Source organism: Dreissena polymorpha, chromosome 15 (assembly GCF_020536995.1).
Source record: "Dreissena polymorpha isolate Duluth1 chromosome 15, UMN_Dpol_1.0, whole genome shotgun sequence".
NCBI lineage: Eukaryota > Metazoa > Mollusca > Bivalvia > Myida > Dreissenidae > Dreissena > Dreissena polymorpha.
Window position 1 is genome coordinate 52,487,359 of NC_068369.1, and position 24,252 is coordinate 52,511,610.

General features: G+C 34.9%; 1 protein-coding gene across 1 annotated transcript in view; it reads right to left on the reverse strand.

Moving 5' to 3' along the window:
• Positions 1-24,252, reverse strand: part of LOC127859752 (beta-mannosidase-like) — a 58,775-nt gene that overhangs the window by 20,160 nt on the left and 14,363 nt on the right. The window contains exon 7 of the mRNA XM_052397261.1: positions 22,094-22,307. Coding sequence (XP_052253221.1) covers positions 22,094-22,307 — 214 coding nt within the window. The remainder of the gene's footprint in view (positions 1-22,093; positions 22,308-24,252) is intronic.

Sequence of the window (24,252 nt, forward strand, 5' to 3'; positions counted from 1 at the left end):
TCAAGTTAGTTTATTTTAAACGAAATGTTTCTTGGTAGTGTGGACTAAGTGATTTTACGATTGACCACGTGACAAACTGTTGATACATCCTGCTCACGTAATCACATTCCACGAACAGCTCTCAAACTTTTTTTCGGACCGAATTCAGTGTTTACAATAATAGAAAATAATGATGATGTAATAAGTAAAACCGGTTGTAACAAGACAAAGACTAAGCATTGTCATGTAAACATATTTTGAGAAATTTGATCATACCAGTTTTACAAGTAAATAGTATTGCCGTATATGGTGTGTTTTTCTACAATATTATTTACAAGTTACTTTGTAATTTTACGAATTGGGGTTGTGGAAGGTATGATGGATTGCTTGAATCAGTTTAAATGGAAGATTGAAATAAATAGCCCAAAGCGCCAAGTTTCATAACAATATCTAATGCACGTTTTTAAGCTGTTGACATTTACTCAGTTTTGCTTTTGTATTATTTACTGTGAATTTTACCTCAACCATCGGTAAAAATCAAAGACGAATAATTTCACGATGTATACCAAGTTTCAACTTGAATACGCATTTATGTATAACTGGATAATGGACGAACTGACAAACATACATAACAGATGGAGGGCACATTTTAGTCGTCCACGATAAACAGTCTGAGTTGATTGTTAAAACTATTGAATACGGCAACAAACAAATAAACATAAAAATGTAAAACACGTTTGATCTAAAGGACAATAACTTATACTACATCGATAACATGTATGACCACAATTTATTGGGTAGCCCGAACAGAAATCAATTAGCGAAGTGGTGTGTAACCTAAATTTGATGTTTATTGGGGAATTACACAGGTGGATAGCGTGTGGCTATGATATTAATGAGTGAAAACATCATTTTGAATGATAAATAATCAAATTATAACGAACAATTAACTTTTCTGAAAAAAATTAAACATATATGTAACAAGGTATCATAGAAACACGCTTACCACCTGCATGTGGAAAATTACATATCGTGCCGAGTAAAGATGAAGAATTAAAAAAACAATAGTGCCCATCTCACAAACGTTATGTAAAATAATTATTTGTATAAATTTTGTGTAGATTTGAGTCAATGACGGGAAGATATTGTAAGATGTTGGTAGATTTGGGTAGTTGAATACATGTAGGCAGACAGTTCGAGTTTATTGTGGAAAATTTTAAGTATGGCAACAAACAAGTGAACTTTAAAATGTGAAACAAATCTTCAGGACGGTAACATGTACTACAACGACAACATTTATGACCAAAATATATTGGGTACCGGATATTGGGTCCTAGTGGCCAGAACAGAAATCAATTTGTAAGTGGTGTGTAACCTATATTTATTAAAAGTAATTTTATTTGGAAATAAAATATTGTCACGCGTAAAGATGAAGCATTAAACAAAACAATAGTGCCCATTACACAAACATGACGTAAAATAATTATTTTTACAAAGATTTATGTACATTTGGGTAGATTTAGGTCAATTTGGGAAGATTTGGGTAGTTTTGGGTAATTCGTGGTCGCCTAGTTTTTATAGACAAATAGGTTCTAATCAGTTTCAACATGTTGATTACATAAATTCAATCAATTTGTTGTTTGTTTTCGTCCTTATTTGTGTTCGTTCATTGGATTTAATTTAATTTAATTTCAATTTCTGAGTATTTTTTGTTCTTCAAAAGGGCCGCGAATATGATTGTAACCATATCACGATGCGGTTCATCACATGCAAACAATAGCAGAATGGCCGCAGTTTTGACGGCCAAAAATTGAGCATGCGCAAACGTGACGTCATTATCGGAATCCCCAAAGCCTCCTATAGACGAGTTAACGCGTGACGTCACGCGCACCTGCAAAGTATGGACTCCGCCCACTGGTTGGCAAAAAGAGGTTGAATTCATATAAGCGCATATAGAGAAGGTTGACATAATCGTCGTTTTTATTAATAATCATGCACTACATCACATATTAATTTATCTTTTAATAAAACATTAGCATGCAATGAAATGCATTTGTGGAACGAATACATTGTTGTTATTAGCTTTTACTAGCAACGAACTCGGGAATGTAACACAATATACAAGCTCGGTACGGGGTTACCACACAAATTTCTCTACATGGCATGTCTTCGCGATCATTTATTGTATAAAAAATTCTCATAAATTGACATTCTTTCAGAAAAAAATGAACTTAATGAACGAACACAAATAATGATGAAAACGAACAACAAATTGATCTATGTTATGTACGAAACATAAAGTAACTGATTTGAGTATGTTAAAACTTACCTTGTTACACATTAAATAAGTTCTCTTATTAAATGTTATTATTTTTATTTAATTGTTCACACAAATTTGGACACTCTTTGTTTCAGCATTTTAACCCGATGTTTAATTGCACATTTGTTCATCACAAACCGATTATCTCGTTATGATCGGATACTGTCCAGACAATTACAAAGAAAACATGGTGTCATAAACCCAGGGACCTATACTTGCCTAATGTCCCTGCATAAACCACATGTGGCAGACCAGTGTCTGGTCATTTAACAAAATTTATGATACCTCCAATCTATGTCATATCTTGGCATATTGAGCAGTCATTTCAGCCAAATTTTAAAGTTTAAATATACTTATAACAGTTGATTTAATAAAATATTTTAACATATTTGTCCGAAATGGATTAACAGAAACTACTGTATATATATTTATTATTAGCAAATTTAATCATAATAATAAAGTGTTTAATAACTATAAATTTTGAAAATTGTACACTTTTAACTGCTACACAACGTATATTTAGCGGGTACCGCCAAATGCAAACCCCGCGATAACGGAAATCAGCGGTCGCTGGTCATGTAAGACAAAAGGCGCTTAATACACTGCGAATGAACAAAAACTGCCACGTGACCACAAAAGTCAACGTCAGTAGTCATTTTATGACAACAAACAGCCGCACAAAGTACGTTTTTTCCCCAATATCTTTGCTGCTTATCCTCTGACTTTCTTTCGACCTAGTGCAGGCAATATGGCATGCATGTAGCTTTCGATCGGTATATCACGCGTTTTGTGTGTTGCTCTGGTTTTCGAGAACACTTCGGCGCAAATTTCCATTTAAGAAGCAAACGTCAGTAGTAAAATTACAAAGAGTCAGTGTTCTCGAAAATTAACGATCACTATGCTTTACCGGACGAACATATATTACATATGTCTATGCATAAACAAACAAAAATATCTACCAGATATTCAATAAACCTTTAAAGATTGAAAAGAAATATGGCAAACGTCAGTAAGACGTTTAGGAATGGCAAACGTCAGTAGCAAAAATATGCAAACGGCAGTAGCCGAATAAATGCAAGCGTTTAATTTAATGAAACACATGCGACACAATATAATTTATGCTAATTTAGATTTAAATTAGATATAACAAGTTAAGATTGATGTCATAAATAAATGCACGACATATATAAATTCTGCAACAACAAAAATGATCATATGTTTAAGTGATATTATGTACATCTAACAGTTTATAGGTGTCTATCGCAACCGTTGTTTATTTTTGGTGTTTTCACTTCATTTACATTTATCCCGGAAAGAGAAATATAATGCTTTTGAATATCAACCGTACTTTCGTTTTGACAACTGACGACAGGAATTATTCGATTTACAATGTGAATCTAAATTGAATTTTGAATATTTTTGTCCATAAAACGTTTTGTCCACTTACATTTACAACGTTTAACGGTAGTACATATTTGGCTACATGCTTGATATCTAAAAAGTCATAGTATTTCATCGGCACTACAACATACGGATTTCTTTTTCGTGCAACCTTCACAATTGTTTCTCACTGGCTTGATACATATACCGATGTAAGTTTCTTTGCTCGTTCTATCGAAGCATGTACACTATCACAACTCCATCTGGGTATGTCCACTTTCTAAATACTTTTGTTCAATAGTGTCCATATGTTTTTACATTTCTCTTAAGCATGCATCAATGCAACAGTAACAACCCTATTTCGATTTTGACCACAACAACAGTCAGAATAAAAACAGACATTCTCTACTGTGATAGGAAGAGATTTCATGTAAGTCAAAAGACAAGTTCCCTCTTCACAAGAGCCCCGTTTTCCTTCAGTTTCATTCCACAAAAACCATGCCGAACTTGCGTTTTGTAAATAATAAAAGGAAAGATTGTAACAATTGAGCTTTCTTTTATAATAAACTTTACTCACAAGAGAACATGGAATCGGTAAAACAGCCTCTAGATCAAATGTTGCAACATGGTATGACTTGTCTTGTTTTGCACAAGACTTATCCAACTTCTTTTCATCTCTAGCTCTGTTTTTACTTTTGATATGGTATTCAAAAGCAATTTTCAAATCGGTGGTTAGCTCGCCTGCTATCTCCTTATTTCTATACACAGCGCACGTCTGAAACTGGTCCTTCTTGGTTATATGGAATGAATAGTTAAACTCCTCGCAGAAAATTGTACGATACAATGAACTTGATATGTATTGCCTGCACGTTTCTTTACTGTTTTCTTTGTATAATTGATACAATTTACTAATATTTAAATCAGATCGTAGAATACGCCTTTTAGTGTCTTGGCGTGTGTAATGTGCTACTACAGTAGGAAATGATTCTATATGATTACGAACATCTTCTATGATTGCATCTGGGGTTTTGTTATGGGGAGTGTGCTTTCCACGCCTGTCAAAGGAAGCAAATTTTCCTGAAGATAGTAATTGAAGTGCTGTATCTATCATTCTGCCACCAATAGCTAACGGCTTCTGGAAGAAAGCTTTGCAAATACATTTCGTTTCTAAGTGATATACTCTTGAAATAGCTCTGCGCTTTGATGAGTGTGTCCTTACACGACTCGGCACATCCCCCGTTAATGGCAATTGTAAAATATTGAAAACAATCCCTGAATTATGTGAATATGAATGAGGTTGGATTAACATATATCCCGATCAGACTTTAATATTTAATACATTGTATACTCATTGTCTGGTATAAAAAATTAGTAACATAGGTTTTAACTCAAATTCCTCATGCATAATACTAGTATGGTTACTTTGTTTAAAATTATTATAATGTGTGTATTATAAACTGGTAGGAGGGAAACTTTTGTTCTCCATTTCATGTGCGTGAATTACATTTTGAACTTGAGTAAAATACCTTCTTGTTATACCATTCGACCCTAACATATTGACTGATTGTATTCATAAATGTAGCATTATTTGTGTTAAATTACATTTGTATGTTTCTTATTGGCTTTTGTGGTCATGTCCTTCATTAAAATACAAGAGGGCCATGATGGCCCTGTATCGCTCCACTGCTGAAAAAAGGCTGAAACAAATATTCTCTGCTTGTGCAAATACTTAAATATAGGCCCTATTTAAGCACATGCACACTTTTGTGACCCCCTGGGCTTGGTCAAATTTAACCCCAGGGGCATAATTTAAGCAAACTTTGTAGAGGACTACTATATCTCACTACGTACCAAATTTGGTAGCCCTATGCCTTATGGTTAAGGACAAGAGAATTAAAGTTTTCACAAAATAGGCACTATATAAGCATATGATCGATTTTGTGGCCCCCAGGGCAGGGTCATATTTAACTCCTGGGGCGTAATTTGAACAAACTAAGTGGAGGACTATACAATGTCACTACATACCAAATTGTGAAGCCCTAGGCCTAATGGTTATGGACAAGATTTTTTTTAAGTTTTCACAAAATAGGCAATATATAAGCATATGTTCAATTTTGTGACCCCCGGGGCAGGTTCAAATTTGACCCCAGGGATTTAGTAGAGGACTATAAGATGTCACTACATACCAAATTTGATAGCCCTAGGCCCAATGGTTATGGACAGAAAGATTTTTGAAGTTTTCACAAAATAGGCCTTATGTAAGCATATGTTCCATTTTTTGATCCCCTGGGGCAGGGTCAAATTTGACCCAATGGGCATAATTTGAACAAACTTGGTAGAGAACTATAAGATTTCACTACATACCAAATTTGGTAGCCCTAGGCCCAATGTTTATGGACAAGAAGATTTTAAATTTTTTCACAAAATAGGCCTTATATAAGCGTATGTTCAATTTTGTGACCCTCGGGGCAGGGTCAAATTTGACCCCAGGGGCATAATTTGAACAAACTTGGTAGAGAACTATAAGATGTCACTACATACCAAATTTGGTAGCCCTAGACACAATGGTTATAGAAAAGAAGTTTTTAAAGTTTTCACAAAATAAGCCCTTTATAAGCATATATTCAATTTTGTGACCCCCGGAGCAGTTTCAAATTTGACCCCATGGGCATAATTTGAACAAACTAAGAAGAGAACTATTACATGTCACTACATACCAAATTTGGTAGCCCTATGCCATACGGTTATGGACAAGAAGATTTTTGAAAGCTTTCCCACAATAGGCCTTATATAAGCATATGTTCAATTTTGTGACCCTCGGGGCAGGGTCAAACTTAACCGAAGAGGCGTAATTGAACAAACTTGGTAGAGGACTAGTATAAGATGTCACTACATACCAAATTTGGTAGCCCTTCCCCAAATGTTTATGGACAAGAAGATTTTGAAAGTTTTCAAAAAATAAGACCTTTATAAGCATATACTAATATTCAATGTTATGACCCCTGGGGCAGTTTCAAATTTGACCCCAGGGGCATAATTTGAACAAACTAAGAAGAGAACTATTACATGTCACTACATACCAAATTTGGTAGCCCTATGCCATACAGTTATTGACAAGAATATTTTAAAAGTTTTCACAAAATAGGCCTTATATCAGCATATGTCCAATTTTGTGACCCATGGGGCAGGGTCAATTTTGAACCCAGGGGCATAAAAAACTTGGTAGAGAACTATAAGATGTCACTACATACCAAATTTGGTAGCCCTAGGCCCAATGGTTATGGACAGAAAGATTTGAAAAGTTTTCACAAAATAGACCCTATATAAGCATAATAAATTGTGACCCATGGGGCGGGGTCAATTTTGATCCCAGGAGCATAATTTGAAGAAATTTTGTAAAGGACTATTAGATGTCTCTACATACCAAATTTGATAGCCCTAGGCCCAATGGTTATGGACGAGAAGATTTTGAAAGTTTTCACAAAATAGGCCTTATATATGTTCAATTTTGTGACCCCCGGGGCAGGGTCAAATTTGACCCCAGGAGCATAATTTGAAGAAATTTGGTAGAGGACTATTAGATGTCTCTACATACCAAATTGGATAGCCCTATGCCCTTATGACTAAATGTTGATCACATTTGGTAAGAATTTGTATCATCACAATATCACAACAAAGATGAAATCTAAGAAAAGTGTATTCAAAACTTAGGTTACCATGTCAAATATAAGAAAAACTTATGAACACTATAAATGCTTTGATTGTTTTAACTTAGTCAAATGAAATATAGCCTGAATGGTTTAGGGTCGCATGGGTTATATAGATTTTATAAATATCAACATAATATTCAACATCAGTGCATTCAAAATGCAATGCCAATAGGTTTCATATTATATATATTGACTAACATCCTTGTTAATTATGATTCTGGAGTCTTTGCATTCCGCACGCCAGGGACAACATCCTTTTAAACACATCGATAGACCAAAAACTACTTATAACTTATTATATTCGGAACCGCCTTGTCACTTAGGTTATGTAAATTGATGCCTATGTTGTAAATGCACAGTGATTCTCTACAGCAGTTGTTTAAATGTGAATGCAGTGGTAAAAGCTGGTCACAAAACGAGGTTCACATAATTTGTATAACAAAATTAAGAGATTTACCGAGACTTACCTAAGTTGAAGGTTGATCACAATTTTATCGACGGCATACTGTTAAATCTTCTGTGCTTGTATTTGCCTTGCATCTTGTATTTTGGTTTTCTACTGAGAGTTAGCTAACGTGGTTATTGGCTTCTCTTTGTGCTGTCTACAATCAGCTTCAAATCTCCACTTCAACCACTGGGAAGATTCGAACAAACCTTCGCATAAATGATCAATGGGCGATCCTCTATCAAAGTTGTTCAAAACGTTCCAGTAAGATGCATGTATTGATCATCAGTAGTACGGTGGCATATAGGTGACAATCACTCCTTTTTGTTAATCACTCCTCTTGTTTTACATTGCACTCCTCTTTTTTCTATCTCGTTCCAACGACATACTTACTTGAGAGAACGACCTACTAACTCGAACTCGAGGGAACAGTCAGCTAAGTCGAGTGAACGATATAGAAAAAAAAACAGGAGTGCACAACTAAATGAAAGTGGTGTGCAATCAAAAAATAGCGGTGCAGTAAATATATTAGGGGTGCATTAAACAAATGAAGAGAGCATTTTAACTATCTCAGGGGAACGACTTACTAACTCGTGAGAACGAGTAAGCTATGTTTTGGGACAACTTACTAAGTTAAGAGAACGATCGAGATAGAAAAAAAGAATGCAAAACTAAATAAAAGAGGAGTGCAACGAAACAAACAGCGGTGCAGTAAAGTGTTTAATGCACTTCTCCTTTATTTAATGCACTGCTCTTTTTGTATTGCACTTTTCATTTATTTAGTTTTGCACTACTCTTTTTTGTATCTCGTTCTCTCGACTTAATAAATCATTCCCACGACATAGTTAACTCGTTCCCTCTAGTTAGTATGTCGTGGGAACATGGGGAACGAGATAGAAAAAAGAGGAGTGCAGTTTATAAAAAAGAGGAGTAAATGTCATCTCTATGCCACTGTACATCTAAATATGAATGCAAACATGTCTGTATAAATTTAGTTTATTCTCAATCATTTAATATTAACTAGTTATATTTGTTTCAAAAAACATTTAAACATATTGATATATTTAACTTTGCTTTGAATAATTGTTCATTGTTTTTTTCATTCTGCCTCTTCTCACCATGTTAAGGATGGCCCCACCTTGCCCCTGTACTGACCTGTGGGTCATTTTTATTGTCATATGGGCTGGGATGGCCATGGAAGGAAGAAAGTGTAAGATTTTGAAGGGACTTGTTTACATATTTTATGAGAAGGTTGACTGACATAAGTCAGTGATATAACTAAAAGAAATTAATACAGCAACAAATTTAAATTAAACAAAAACAGACATATACCGGTTACGACAAATTATACAAATATATAGCAGTACATATTGTATAGTATCGTAATATGCTTTTACTGTTTTTTTAATCTGTATATTATTTTAAGTAGGCATGTTTTAATAGACATGCGTATCTTTGTTTAATATTTATTTTATCTCATTTCATAAACTGTATTATTTCCGTTTTAAACCGAGACTGTACGATTTTGTCAAATATTTATGAATTTATATAAAACGTGTAAAAACTTATTATACATATATTTCAATATAAATTGAAATAAAAGTTAAGAAGGACATGTGTCGAAAAATGCGAAATAAGCCTGATATTTAATTCTGAAATCGACAATGTCTGTACAGTCGAATTTGCCAGCATGTATATCATGCATGTACGATGTGAATCTAAATTTTGTTTTACGGATCATTTTAATTTACTGTAACCATATCTATTTATACGACACACGAACACTTACTCCGAACCTAATAAAAAGATGAATGCTTCGGTTATTGTAGGAAAATATGTACGAAATATATTCGTCACAATCGGCTCGGGGCGCTAATTTGTCTTTGCTGCATTTTATGAAATTCGTCTTCAATGTATATTTTTTTTGCCTATTTTGCGTTATTGCTACATATTTTAATCAATATATTACAATTTAACACATACAAAAATCGTATAGTCTATTTTTAATAATATTTGTTAAAATAAAATGCGAACTTTTTAACCAATTTATGTAATATTGTTCCATCTTAATCTGTAAAGAAAATGACACTAACACAGGGCATCAACAAGAACGATCAAGAACTTGTCCTTTAAATATTGCTCAATCTGTGTCAGTTTGCAACATGTATGGGGAAAAATTGTTGCCTTGTTTTACTGATAAGGGATTTGATAACAGAACATGCATATATCTTTAAACATTTTCTATAAAATATGTGTTCGTCATTTTCAGTAAACAAATTGACTGCATAATGTTACATCAAATACTGCCAGGAGAAAAAAGTAAGTTGAGGAAGCCAAGAAATCATGCGAGAATTTCTAGCTGCTTACCTACTCTGGAATGTATGGGTTTAGTTTTAACCTACGCCTTATATATTTTAATTTGAGTAAAAATTTATGTTATTCAAATAAAAGTTGGTTTGCTATATTCTCAAATCTTTTTTCTAAAAATAAGGGATGTAGTTGACACTTGTTCGTAATTTCATTTCATCATTCCTCAAAAGGTTGTAACTCTGTTGCTCTGGTCTCTTCCCTACCATTGAGTAATTAAATGGTTATTAAAATGAATGCGTTTTGGTTTCCTTTTATTATTGTTTAAATTGAGTTGCAATGCTATGAGGTTAAATTTTATTAACACTTATATTCATCATGAATATTGCTGGGCCAAGTGTGAGGTTGACCGTTCCAAGGCGGTGACCCAAGCTTTATTTTTATATATGTTTATGTTGTTTTGTATTGTGCTGTGTTGTACTATTTGGCAATTGGTCACTTGCCTTAAATTAATGACCAACTAATTGCATGTTACTAACATGCAATACTGCTCCAACACTTCTTTATTTTCAATGAAAAATTTAAAGATAGTATGTTATTCACTACAGTAAACATATAAGAACAATGATTAAAATATTCTATGTCTTCAGAATATCCACAAAACATGTGTTTATCATAAATCATTAGAAATAAAAAAAAATATAACGATGCGCACACTATGACAAGTTTTGTCCACCAAAAAAATAAGCATTAATATCTTCCTGCCTTTCAAGTCCAAATTTGAAACATTTTAGTATTTTAATTATAATAGACATCTTTTTACACACAAATATAATACCTAAAAATCTTACCATTTACTGTAAATGTAGTTTTCTTTGAAAACATCTTCTTTCTATATGAAAGAACTTTCAATGAGAAAGGTGTTGAAACAATTATATTATTTTACCATCTTAGTGGGAGAACAGTGTCTTTTATTAACATAAACACCGATAAAGTCATATTTCTCCCTATATAATTACCCATTAGCACAATAGTTTGTGTTTCCTGTTGATATAAACCAGATACAGTAATTCCTTTACAAGGTAAGGGCTTCATATTTTATTTTTTACCTTGAATAAGGGGCACAACTGGCTTATGTTAAAATGATTTAAGTGCACTTAAATCCTTTTGGCACATGTATTACCTCTCAATATGTATGAAAACATATTGTGCCAAAAAGACTAAAGTGCTATTAAAGCTTTCATGCAGTCATGAAAAGGATATAAAGCATACTGGCATACAAGGGATTTGTCAATAAGCACTCAGTGCACCTTGGTTCTGTCAGATATACTATGTTGTATACAAGATATGATTCCAGGGAATAGTGCTAATTGAAGAGTATTGGAATAGCTTTCTAAACGTGCAAGAAAGTGATTTTTGAAACTTACCACGTTCTGGCTCTAACCCTTCGAAATGTTATCCAATTATTAGCTCGGCTGTTTTCGGAGAAAACCCGAGGTATTGTCATAGTCAGCTTGTCGCTTCTGTCGTCATGTCATCAGCCGTCCGCGTTGTGCTTAAACCTTAACATTTTGTTAACCTTTTGAGCATTGGCTTTAAAATCAAAGTGCTTTTACCTACAACTTTGAAACTTCATATGTAGCTGCACCTTGATGAGTTCTACACGCCACACCCATTTTTGGGTCACTAGGTCAAAGGTCAAGGTGTCGATGACCTCTAAACAAAAATAAAAAATAAATGAATTCTTACAAGCTTTCATTTCATTTCAAAAATGCACCCGCAGCATTGGCAACCGTTATGCGGTGCTCTTGTTATGCTCCCCCAAAATTTCTTTTGGGGGGAGCATATAGTCACCGCTTCGTCTGTCCGTCTGTGTGTCCGTCTGTGCACAATTTTTGTCCGGGCTATTTCTCAGCAACTAATGACCGGAATTCAATGAAACTTTATGGGAAGCTTCACTACCAAGAGGAGATGTGCATATTATCAGCGGGTTCTGGTCGGATGATTTTTCACAGAGTTATGGCCCTTTGAAATTTTTAAAATTTTCCATTTACTGTACATATAGTGCAATTCTTGTCCGGGCTATTTCTCAGCAACTAATGACCGAATTCAATGAAACTTTATGGGAAGCTTCACTACCAAGAGAAGATGTGCATATTATCAGCAGGTTCTGGTTGGATGATTTTTCACAGAGTTATGGACCTTTGAAATATTCTATAAAAAAAGTCTTGTCCCCCCAACTACTGTGCCCTCAAGACATTTCCTTTTATCTGAATATATAGTGCAATATTGTAACAAAAAAACCTTTGGGGAGCATCACCCGTCTCCGACGGTTTCTTGTTAATATCAGTCACTGTTTGGTGGAAGGTCATATTACTCAGAATCAACTATATAGGAATCATAGTTGCTGAAATATAATTGGACTCAACAAAACAAAGAGTTACATGCCAAGATGTCATATATTTTAGATACAAAATCATTTAAAAAACCAAAAAATATATTTTGTAATTATCAAGCTTCAGACATTGTATTTAAGTCCAGCTTAAAATGCAACATCATACCGTAGTGATTATATTTATTTCTTTATTTTAAAATGGGGACATAGAGGTATAATATCTGAAAAACAGGTGACTATCTTCAGTGATATTTTCCTTCTTTATTATGCTCCCCCAAAATTTATTTTGAGGGGAGCATATAGTCGCCTCTTCGTCTGTCCGTGTGTGCGTCCGTACGTGCACAATTTTTGTCCGGGCTATTTCTCAGCAACTAATGACCGGAATTCAATGAAACTTTATGGGAAGCTTCACTACCAAGAGGAGATGTGCATATTATCAGCGGGTTCTGGTCGGATGATTTTTCACAGAAATATGGCCCTTTGAAATTTTCTATAAAAAAATTCTTGTCCCCCCAACTACTGTGCCTTCAAATCGTTTCCTTTTATCTGAATATATAGTGCAATATTGTGACAAAAAAACCTTTGAAGCATCACCCGTCTCTGACGTTTTTTTAAGGTACCTGTTAAGGGTACTTTCCCAATTGGAAAAGTTACATAATTCCCTATTGCTGTCTGAAAAATTCCCAAACGGAAGAAAAGCTTTTTATGCAAGTGAACAAATAAATGAGCAATTAAAGTGAACATTTCAATCAAAAAGGCATGAACAAGAATATATTTAAATGGGTTTGTGCAGTTGAGTACCAAGCAATTTAAAAGACACATAATTCCCATTCTGAAGATTTCACCATGCAAATTTTCCCAATTACCTGATTTTCAATTGGCTCGATACCAGTTCTTTTCCCAACTTGGGGGTAAAACCCGCTGACCCTATCAGTGTTAACCCTTTCCCACTCAGAAGCAAAGTGAAAATGGCTTTTGCAACCAGCATAAAACCAGAACAGCCTGCGAGTAACTCACAATCTGTTCAGGTTTTATGCCGTTTGATGCACATCAGTATCTAAGGGTTGAAAATGAAGCCTTTAAAATTTGAATCTAGTAAGAAAGGTCTTTAATTAAATTAAATTTTCTGAGGGACTACAAAGGCGTGAAAATAGATATCTATCAGGCTAGGCACGTATGAAACAAAAGCCAGGCGAGCCTTGCCTTTCTTTTTTTCTGAACCTCATCCTATGTATTACACATTGATAGAACGGTTATTCGTTATTTTATAAATATTGATGAATATCATCGTTCTCAATTCCAGGAGACAAGATATTCGCTGGGCAGACGTTTGTTTTGTATGGCTTTGATGAAGAAGGGATCCCGGCCCTGACGGCGTATATCAAGGAGGGCGGAGGTAGGTAGAACTTTTAGATTTATTAGGATAGGGTATATAACCAAGAGTGCTTGATGGTTGACAACATTTGGCAGTCACTTTTTTATGCCCCCGGTAGGGTGGCATATAGCAGTCGCACTGTCTGTCTGTCCGTCAGTCTGTTCTCCTTAGGTTTTTTATGCAGTGCTTTAAAATATTTAGCTGATATGAGTCTACCTACATGAAGTGTAAAATTCGTTCTGGTTGGTTGATTTTTGACGAAGATACAGACCTTTTAGAGATCTAAATTTTTGCCAAGGGAAGTAATAAGCTTTTAAGGGAGGTAATTTTAATATGCCATTTGCCAGGTACAGGTCATTTTTGAAAAGGGAACTAATACTTTTCGAATGGATGTAATCCAAGGTTGGAACTTCTATTAATAGAACGTAAAAGGCATGGAGATTTGAGACAAAAGTGGATATGAAAATTTTCTCTATAATAACCGTTTTCCATATGTTTTGTATGCAATGCTTTCAGATATTGAGATGATTTTTGGTATGTGCATCTAACTACATGCCCTACAGATGAAGTATGAAATTCGATCTGGTGAAATACATTCGCGGTGAAGTTATGGGCCTTGGACTTAGAAAATGTCTATATAATAACTGTTTTCCGGAGTTTTTTTATGCAACACTTATAGATAATGAGCTGATTTTTTGTATGTGAGTCTACCAACATTACATATAGATGAAGATGTAGATTTTTGGGATAGACCATAGTTATGGGTCTTGGACATAGAAATTTTCTCTGTAGTAACTGTTTGTCCAGAGTTTTTTCACCGAACGCTTTCAGATATTGAGCTGATGCACAGTCTAATCTGTGACGATACTTAGCGCACATGCATTTAACCCTTTCAGTGCGGGAACCAAATTTTGAAGGCCTTTGCAAACAGTTTGGATCCAGATGAGACGCCACAGAACGTGGCGTCTCATCAGGATCCAAACTGTTTGCTATTCTGATAATATTCTTTGAAAAAAATCGAGGAAAATGCTAATTTTAGAAATTAAGCAGACGACATTTTAGCAGACGACAAATTTCCCAGCATGCACATGCATTTAACCCTCTTTTCATAGAGTGAGGCTCATATATTATTGGTTGTTTGTATACACAGGTGTGGTGCTACAAACATCAGACAGGCGTATCCCTGACTTTGCCATTGTGCCAATGGACGGTTTTCCTGTAGACAGGACTGTGAACAACATCGTGACTAACACCTGGATGGTAAGACTTTTTTTAGCTCACCTGCGCACAACATGCTCATGACGAGCTTTTATGATCGCCTTTTGTTCATTGTGCGTTGTTTTGTTGTTAATTGTATGTCATGTGCATGAGGAGTCAACGTTTTTCTTGTCAAGACTCAATAGAGGAAAAATGAATTGTCCAATGTTCATTGATACTTGGACAGAACGTTTGTCTCAATGATTTCTTGGCGGAGTTTGAAACTAGGTCACAGGAGGTGAAGAAATAGGTCACAATGTCAAATTAAATAAAAAGCTTGTTAGCATTGTGCAAGTGGAATATTCAAAACATTATCTTTAGTGATAGAAACCCATTGTTTTCAAAAATGAAAATACGATTTTATTTTCAGTTGTATTTTTTTATTTTATTTCACCTGATAACAATATGCATGTGTTCTCAAAATTTTTGACTTTCTTTTTTTTATTTCGCAAAATTTCGCAAAATTCGCGACATTGATAAATGAGCCACATTCTTGGATAACTTGGCTTAACCCTTTGCATGCTGGGAAATTTGTTGTCTGCTAAAATGTCGTCTGCTGAATTCCTAAAATCATCATTTTCTTCACTTTTTTTCAAAGAATACTATCAGAATAGCAAACAGTTTGGATCCTGATGAGACGCCATGTTCTGTGGCGTCTCATCTGGATCCAAACTGTTTGCAAAGGCCTTCAAAATCCGGTTCCAGCGCTCAAAGGGTTAATGCATATGCGTAAAGTGTCTTCCAAGATTAGCCGCTCAGGGACGACATTTTCGCCTAGACTGGATTTTCATTTAGAAGATACTTCTTTTATATGAAGAATTCCATAAGGGCAGCAATGAATCTGTTTCAGAACTTCAAAATCACAAAATGTCGCAAAAGTTCAAGTGTAGTGAATTTATGTCATGCTTAACCCTTTACCACTTAGAAACCCACTTTGACACACTTGAAGTCTTTCAGAAAATCAACTTAAATGTCAGTCCTTTCTTAATATGTTCAAGGTTGAAAGGCTCCATTTCCAAACCTAAGATACTTATGAGTGGCAAAGAACATAAGACCAGAATAGACTGCAAGTAACTCACAGGCTGTTCTAGTGTTATGCTGTTTGCACATAACCTTTTTCACTTTACTTCTGAGTTGGAAAGGGTTAAATAACCTAACTGTATCCGATATGGCTGATTTTGGGCGCGAAATTTTTGCCTTCTTACAACCCCAATTTCTGTGGCGTCTCATCTGGATCCAAACTGTTTGCAAAGGCCTTTAAAATTCGGTTCCAGCACTGAAAGGGTTAATGCCATGGGTCATCCTCAGTTAGGATCCAGCGATACACAATTACACCATGGCGACCTCTATGATGTGTAATCATGTAATGGATATGGGTGTCCACCTATAGCTACCAGGAGGTCTCCTGTTCAATCCCTACTATGGGAGCATTATTTAGATCTCCCCCAAAGACACAAAGTACTAGTTCTACGCCCAGAGTGTTTAAAATAAGTAGTTAGTACTTTCAATGCAATTGAGCGAAAAAAAAAGGTTTAAACTAAACTTCCCATACACAATCTGGTCACAAAGTGGTCGCGTGTTCATTCTAGATTATGACCTGATTACTTATTGTACTTGATAGCAATTCATCAACTGCATGTTTTTATAAGAAAAGGCTAGTCTAAATTGAATTGCTTCTTATAAGCATCACTTAACCAATATAATGAATGACACTTTGCACAATGTTTAATCTATTGTTCATTTAGTTACCAAGAAGTTACTTTAATTAGTACACGTATTTATAGATATTGCGTTGTCATAATGGCTACAAGTGGGAGTGTGAAACTCATTTATCGAATAAGTGCTTTAACTTAGTATCACCATGAAGTATAGATGTTCAAGCAGGTTTTTCTCCTTTGAGACCCGCCTAATTTCAGCCTGTTCCCCTAGATGTATTTTTCCCCTCTGACATCCCCAAACAATCTATAAAAAAATTTAAGACAATATATTTTTTGGAAACCTTTAATTGGGAATTTTTTTGGTCCAAATTGGGAAAAGTATTTGCTTTGATTATGCTCCCCCAAATTTTTTTTGGGGGGAGCATATAGTTCCCGCTTCGTCTGTCCGTGCGTGCGTCCGTCCGTCTGTGTGTCCGTCCGTCCGTGCACAATTTTTGTCTGGGCTATTTCTCAGCAATTAATGACCGGAATTCAATTAAACTTTATGGGAAGCTTCACTACCAAGAGATGTGCATATTATCAGCCAGTTCTGGTCGGATGATTTTTCTCAGAGTTATGGCCCTTTGAAAATTTCCATTAACTGTACATATTGTGCAATTCTTGTCTGGGCTATTTCTCAGCAAATAATGACTGGAATTCAATTAAACTTTATGCGAAGCTTCACTACCAAGAGGAGATGTGCATATTATCAGCCGGTTCTCGTTGGATGATTTTTCAGAGTTATGGTCCTTTGAAATTTTCCATTGTACATATAGTGCAATTCTTGTCCGAGCTATTTCTCAGCAACTTATTACAGGAATTCAATGAAACTTTATGGAAAGCTTCACTACAAACAGGAGATGTGCATATTATCAGCTGGTTATGGTCGGATGATTTTTCACAGAGTTATGGCCCTTTGAAATTTTCTATAAACTGTACATATAGTGCAATATTTGTCTTGAAACTTCAAACAAATATAAGCGGCAGTAGGTAAACATGTGTCCCTCACTTCAATGATATGGTTTACTTGTATTTATGGTATGAGTCCCTCACTTCAATGATATGGTTTACTTGTATTTATGGTATGTGTCCCTCACTTCAATGATATGGTTTACATGTATTTATGGTATGTGTCCCTCACTTCAATGATATGGTTTACTTGTATTTATGGTATGAGTCCCTCACTTCAATGATATGGTTTACATGTATTTATGGTATTTCGAGGTCAAAGGTCATATGCAACTATCTCCTATAAACATGAGGTCGATATAATTATATTCTTTGTATAAGAATTGATTTGAATGTAAAATATAGCTGTTTAAACCTGTATCTCTTGATAATGCAATATTTTTCTATCGAAATTTGTTTATTTTTATTCTTCGCTCTTCGCTCGGTCGAGAATTTTCCTGTTACAAAAAAAAATAATTTTTTTTAGCTTGCCTCTTCAACTTTTTTTCAAAAAAATCCGTAGACAAACAAATCAATTTGGAGTGGCCTGAGTGTAAAATAACTTGTTCTTGAAGTAATGTAAACCTATTAATTGTTAATTGGTTGAAAAAAGTAAAATTTTAAACAGCAAATCAATCTCATTATATACGTTTACCTGATCCAAGGTAGAAAAATATTGCATAATTAAATTACCTTTTGCCTTGAATTTGTTTTTAAAGCGGTAAAATATGTTAAATTGATTATTTAAGACTTTGCTTGTTCTTCCTCAAAATCAGGAGTTTTCGTGTGCATTACTTTTCCTCAAAAAAGGCCAGGTCGTTTCCCGAAAAAAAAATCTGGAACTTCAAGGCACTTTTCGTGCTCAGTTAACCACACATTCCTGAGTTTTGTACCCTATAACCGAGCCATTGTTATGGCAGAAGCATTAAATGTTCTCAGTTTATGGAGTGTCCACATTTCTCAAAATATACATTCAGACCTGAAATATTTGCAAAATCCAGGAAAACAGTAAGTGTTTCATTTAAGGATTGTTCAGTATTGTCCTTAAAATAGCAGTATCCTCCGCAAACTGGGACATTTAATGCTCAATTCCATGAATACTTACTCCTTTCATTTTCTTGTTATCTCTCAATACAATTGACAACACTTCAGCGAAGAGGATTAAACTATAACTTGAAAGGGCATCTCCTTGGGTGCAGCTTCTTTCACATTGTGAACAAATTAGATAAGTAGCCACACTGAGAAACAGCTGATTTAGAATCTTAGGCCAAAACAAAATAATGGTGTGGTTACAGTTACCCGACAGAGCCTATTATTTTACTGCGACCCTACAACATTTTATTCAAAATGAAATCCTAAAAAAATAAAAAATAAATATATTTTTTTAACAAAATCGAATCTATCTTGAGATGTCACCAAGATGGGTTTATGAAGGTGTCTTTTGCCGCGACTGAAGGTATGTTTTTCATGATGGGTGGGGTAAAACAGTGATTTTTGTCACTGAAAAATGTATTGGAAAGGTGGTTGTTTTTGTATATGTACACATCTTGAGGTTAGTCTATTTACATATCTTAACATTTCTGCACAGGAGTGGCAGTGTTTTCAATAGGATAAATGAAACACCCAAGGCCAAAACTCTTGACAAATTCCATAAATTAAAACAATTTTAAATTCTCTTGTCCCTGCTTCTATTGAAAATCCATCCATGCCAAGGCTAAAAGAAACTTAGCACAATTTTTTCAATAAATGCCTAGCCTAGGGGAACCTATGCTAAATTTTTGTGTGTAAAGTCTAGACTTAGTAGGGGGAACCCAAGCCAAAATTTTACATGAAATGCCCAGAATGTTTGCTTCTTACATGGAAATTTGCGCCGAACCGTTCTCGAAAACCAGAGCAACACACACAACGCGTGATATACCGATCAAAAGCTATATGCATGCCATATTGCCTGCACTAGGTCGTATGAAAGTCAGAGGATGATCAGCAAAGATATTGGGAAAAAAACCTACCTTGCGCGGCTGTTTGTTGTCATAAAATGACTACTGACGTTGACTTTTGTGGTCACGTGACAGTTTTTGTTCATTCACATGTAATAGACGAGTTAATTGTTATTGTTAACATTCGGGATTTTCCGCGCATGCGCACTGACTGGTTGGCAAAAAAGTGTTACAGTAACGTAAAACATGTATTAAGGGCTTTTGTTTAGTCAATAAATTGATAATAAAAAACCGAAATAAACGTTAAAACTCTTAACAAATAGTGAAAATGTATCATATTTAATACCAAATTAATGTATATTCACACATTAAATTTCCTCTTCATAAAAATACGAAGAAGTTATAAGCATAGAGTAAAAGTGATCGGATGACTAAATACTGACCATTCCACAAAACAAAACAATACATTAGACGTAATCTTTCTGATAATAAGACTTGAATAAATTATATTTCAACACATATAAAACATATATTCATTTTGATTATAATTGTAAGTGGTGTGGGTAGTGTTCATTTTCATCAACGATCGATAATGTCATAGGTGCATTAAATCAATTATAAAACAAAGCCCCAAAAAGCGGAATGCATTACTCTTTTTTCAATATCGCGGCAATTTTCTTTTACATTGAATGATATTTCGTTTCGTTTACATTGAATGACATTATAAATGCAATTTAGCATAAAACGGATAAACACTGCATAATATATTTAAATAAAGTATTTTTACCCTATTGTGATTGCTTGTGTTCATGATGGTGTTTCGTACACTGCAGTAATGTACAATCTTTACACGTATTTAGCGGAGTTTTGCCGGTACCCGTAAAATACCTTAATTGCGTAGCAGTAAAATTGCACAATATTTAAAATGTATAGTTATTAAACAATCTATTATTAAGATTAAACTGGCTTATATATATGCACAGTAGTTCCTGTAAATCCATTTCCGACAAATGATTTCATTAATGTTAATGTTAAAATATTTCATTGAAGCAACTGATCAGTATTTTAAGCTTTAAAATTTGTCTTAAATGATTGCTCATTATGCCAAGAGATGACATAGAAGTATCGTAGCTTATGTTTACTGACCAGACACTCTTATGCAACATGGGGTTTATGCAGGGACCCAAGTGCAGGTCCCTTGTTTTATGAAACCATGTTTTCTTTGTAATTGTCTGGACAGTATCCGATCATAACGAGATAATCGGTTTGTGATAACAAAGGTGCAATTAAACACCGGGATATTAATGCTGCAACAAAGAGTGTGAAAATAATTGTGAACAATTAAATAAAACAGTAACATTAAACAAGATAATTTATTGAATTTGTAAGAAGGTAAGTTTATCAAAATATCAAAATAGGCTGGAGTTCAAAGTGGTCGCATAAGACAAAGGTCGCGTGCTCAAGATTGACTGTAAATGAAAACTAACAATCCTGATTCTGCGACATCTCACAAAGAACTTTAACTATGTTGAAGAAAAACGATATGTAGATAGTATTTTCTTTTATTAACCCTTTCAGTGCGTGAACCGAATTTTGAAGGCCTTTGCAAACAGTTTGGATCCAGATGAGACGCCACAGAACGTGGCGTCTCATCAGGATCCAAACTGTTTGCTATTCTGATAATATTCTTTGAAAAAAATCGAAGAAAATGCTAATTTTAGAAATTCAGCAGACGACATTTTAGCAGACGACAAATTTCCCAGCATGCAAAGGGTTAATCAGATCAAACTTTTGGTTGCTAAGTTACATAGAAGTCCAGTTTTTTCAGAACACGGTGCATTTAGAGGGGGTATATCGAAAAAAAATCAATGATGCATGAAGTTTTTAAAACTAATATTATCTTTTAAATCGTATTTATTAAAAAATTGCTCATCATATACCGGTATATAGTTTTACAACTGGTAGGAATAGTCACACCCTATGTGATTGTGAAAGGCGAAACTTAACGATATTTTGCGCGATACACGAAGCGACGCGCGAGAATGTACCACGAACTATTGTCCTTGTGTAGGTAGCCCAAAAGGCGATATATCTTGTAACATATATCGTGGGTCGCCGCGACTGTCGCGCAAAATATCGTGCGTCGCCGCGACTGTCGCGCAAAATATCGTGCGTCGCCGCGACTGTCGCGCAAAATATCGTGTATCGCTTCGTGTGTCGTGTGTCGCCCTTGATGAAAGAAGGGCGAGCTTATAGATGACACTATCCGGATTCCGTAGCGGGCTTTTATTTGTTATATTTTACTCTCAAAATTTAATGAAGAAATCCAAAAGTTTAAGGTACCTGAGAGCGAACAGGTTGAATGGTCGTTCATCTTCGGTAATTACCGGATGAAGTTCCAACTCGATTTCGAGCGGATCGTTACGGTCAAAGGTAGGCAACTCGTCCACCACGAGGAATACTTTCAGGTCTGAGTTGTTTATGTAGGGAGAAATCAAGATTGGCGCGAAAAACTTCCGAGCAAAATAGTGCAGCATTTTCCATTTCCCGCCATATTCTGAAATGAAGAAATATTTCTGATATCATAACATTCTTTTTTTTAAAGTTTCTCTTAATTCATCGACAAACAACATTAAACGGTTATAAGTGAAATGCCTTATAAATTTCATGGGATGCCGCCCCATACCACTGCTTATTAACACTCAAACGCTCCTTTTTTCCGTTCTGCTTTCTTACTTTGAATGAAATGAATATCAAACTGGGGCAAAAATGTCAATCTACGAGAAATAAACAGGCGTAACAAAGTCGACGCATGCGCAAAACGTTGAATACATTTATAACTTCCGGGAACTGCTTGGCCATTTATCGTGTTCAATTGCGCCCTTGTGCATCGTTTCTATATGTTATTTGTGAAAACACTGCGAATGCATTAAATAAATACATCAAGGGTATTACATTTTAAGAATGCCAATATACATTATAGTTTAAAAATGATGCTAACAAGTAAACTTCACAAATTTTTAGTACACATTACGTTTCCTAACTTGCGCTGTTTCCTGAACCTTTTTTTTGTTTCCTAAATGTACGTTTTTTTAATTCTTTTTCTGTTTTAGTTTTTGTTTGCAATTCAAGTGCAAATTAATTTGATTTTTTACGGTTCACGCGCAAATTACTAGAGTTTTACTGTTCCTGAGAAAATTAGCAGCTTTTTATTATACAATTGTAAACTTACGGAAGTTTACTGAAACAATGGATCTTGGTTCACTTTACAGTGAATACTTCTAAGAAGGGCATCTAACATAGATGCGCACATACAATGCTGGTTTCTAGCTAACAGCTTACCAAGAAAGACACTAATGGGGTCGTGCCAAATATCGGCGAACTGCCTAGCATGTAATACAGTGACATCATCGTGTGCCCTCGCGATTTATTGGTCGTATTCGGCTCAAGTACTGCTTAAAAGTACTCTTAGTCCAACAGATTGGTAAATTGACAAAATAAAAACAAAATGTTTCAGATTCGTAAATTTTCGTTTTTGTTATGATATTTTTGAGGAAATAGTAATACTGACCATTTACCATGCTCTTAAATATCCATTATATGCATCTTTTAACGATTGGAAAACCTAAAAATTATAAAGCGTCGTGCGACGCGAAACTATTGAATAATTTCGAAATTTCTGTTGTAGTTATATTTTGGGAAACTACGAGGATTGCTTATATAGGTAAACAAGAGCTGTCACCATAGGATGACTAATGCCCCCTATGAACGCTTGATAGAAGTTATGAGCTTTTTTCGAAACCTAAACGCAGATTTCGAAACCTAAACACGGACCCTTAGTTCAAGGTCAAGGTCACAGGGGTCAAAATTTCTATGCGTATGGAAAGGCATTGTCCATATACACATGCATACCAAATATGAAGGTCATTTCTCAAGGGACATAGAAGTAATGAGCATTTTTCGAAACCTAAACGCAGATTTCGAGACCTAAACGCGGACCCTAAGTTCAACGTCAAGGTCACAGGGGTCAAAATTTGTGTGCGTATGGAAAGGCCTTCATATACTTATGAAAGCGGAAAACATTGAGCGCGTCCATCGTAAATTTTGTAAAAGAATATTGAATGTTAAGATGTCAACAAACTCATTATCGCTATATGCCGAAGTTGGTCGATTCCCCTTGTATTTAGACAGATATGTCAGGATCGTGAAATACTTTTTGAAATTATATACTGTAAAAGAGGGTAATTGTATTCCTAAACACATTTTATTATCACATAGATTAGAAATTGAACGCAAAAATAACACAAACAATTGGTCATCGAAAGTACGGGACATTCTAAACCAAACCGGTTTTAACGATGTATGGCTATTCCCCGAATCTGTGAACTCTAATCAATTAACACCGCTACTTAAAACCAGATTACGAGACCAGTATATCACTAACTGGAATACAAGTGTCACATCATCTAGTTCAATGATTTTATATAAAGAATTGAAACCAA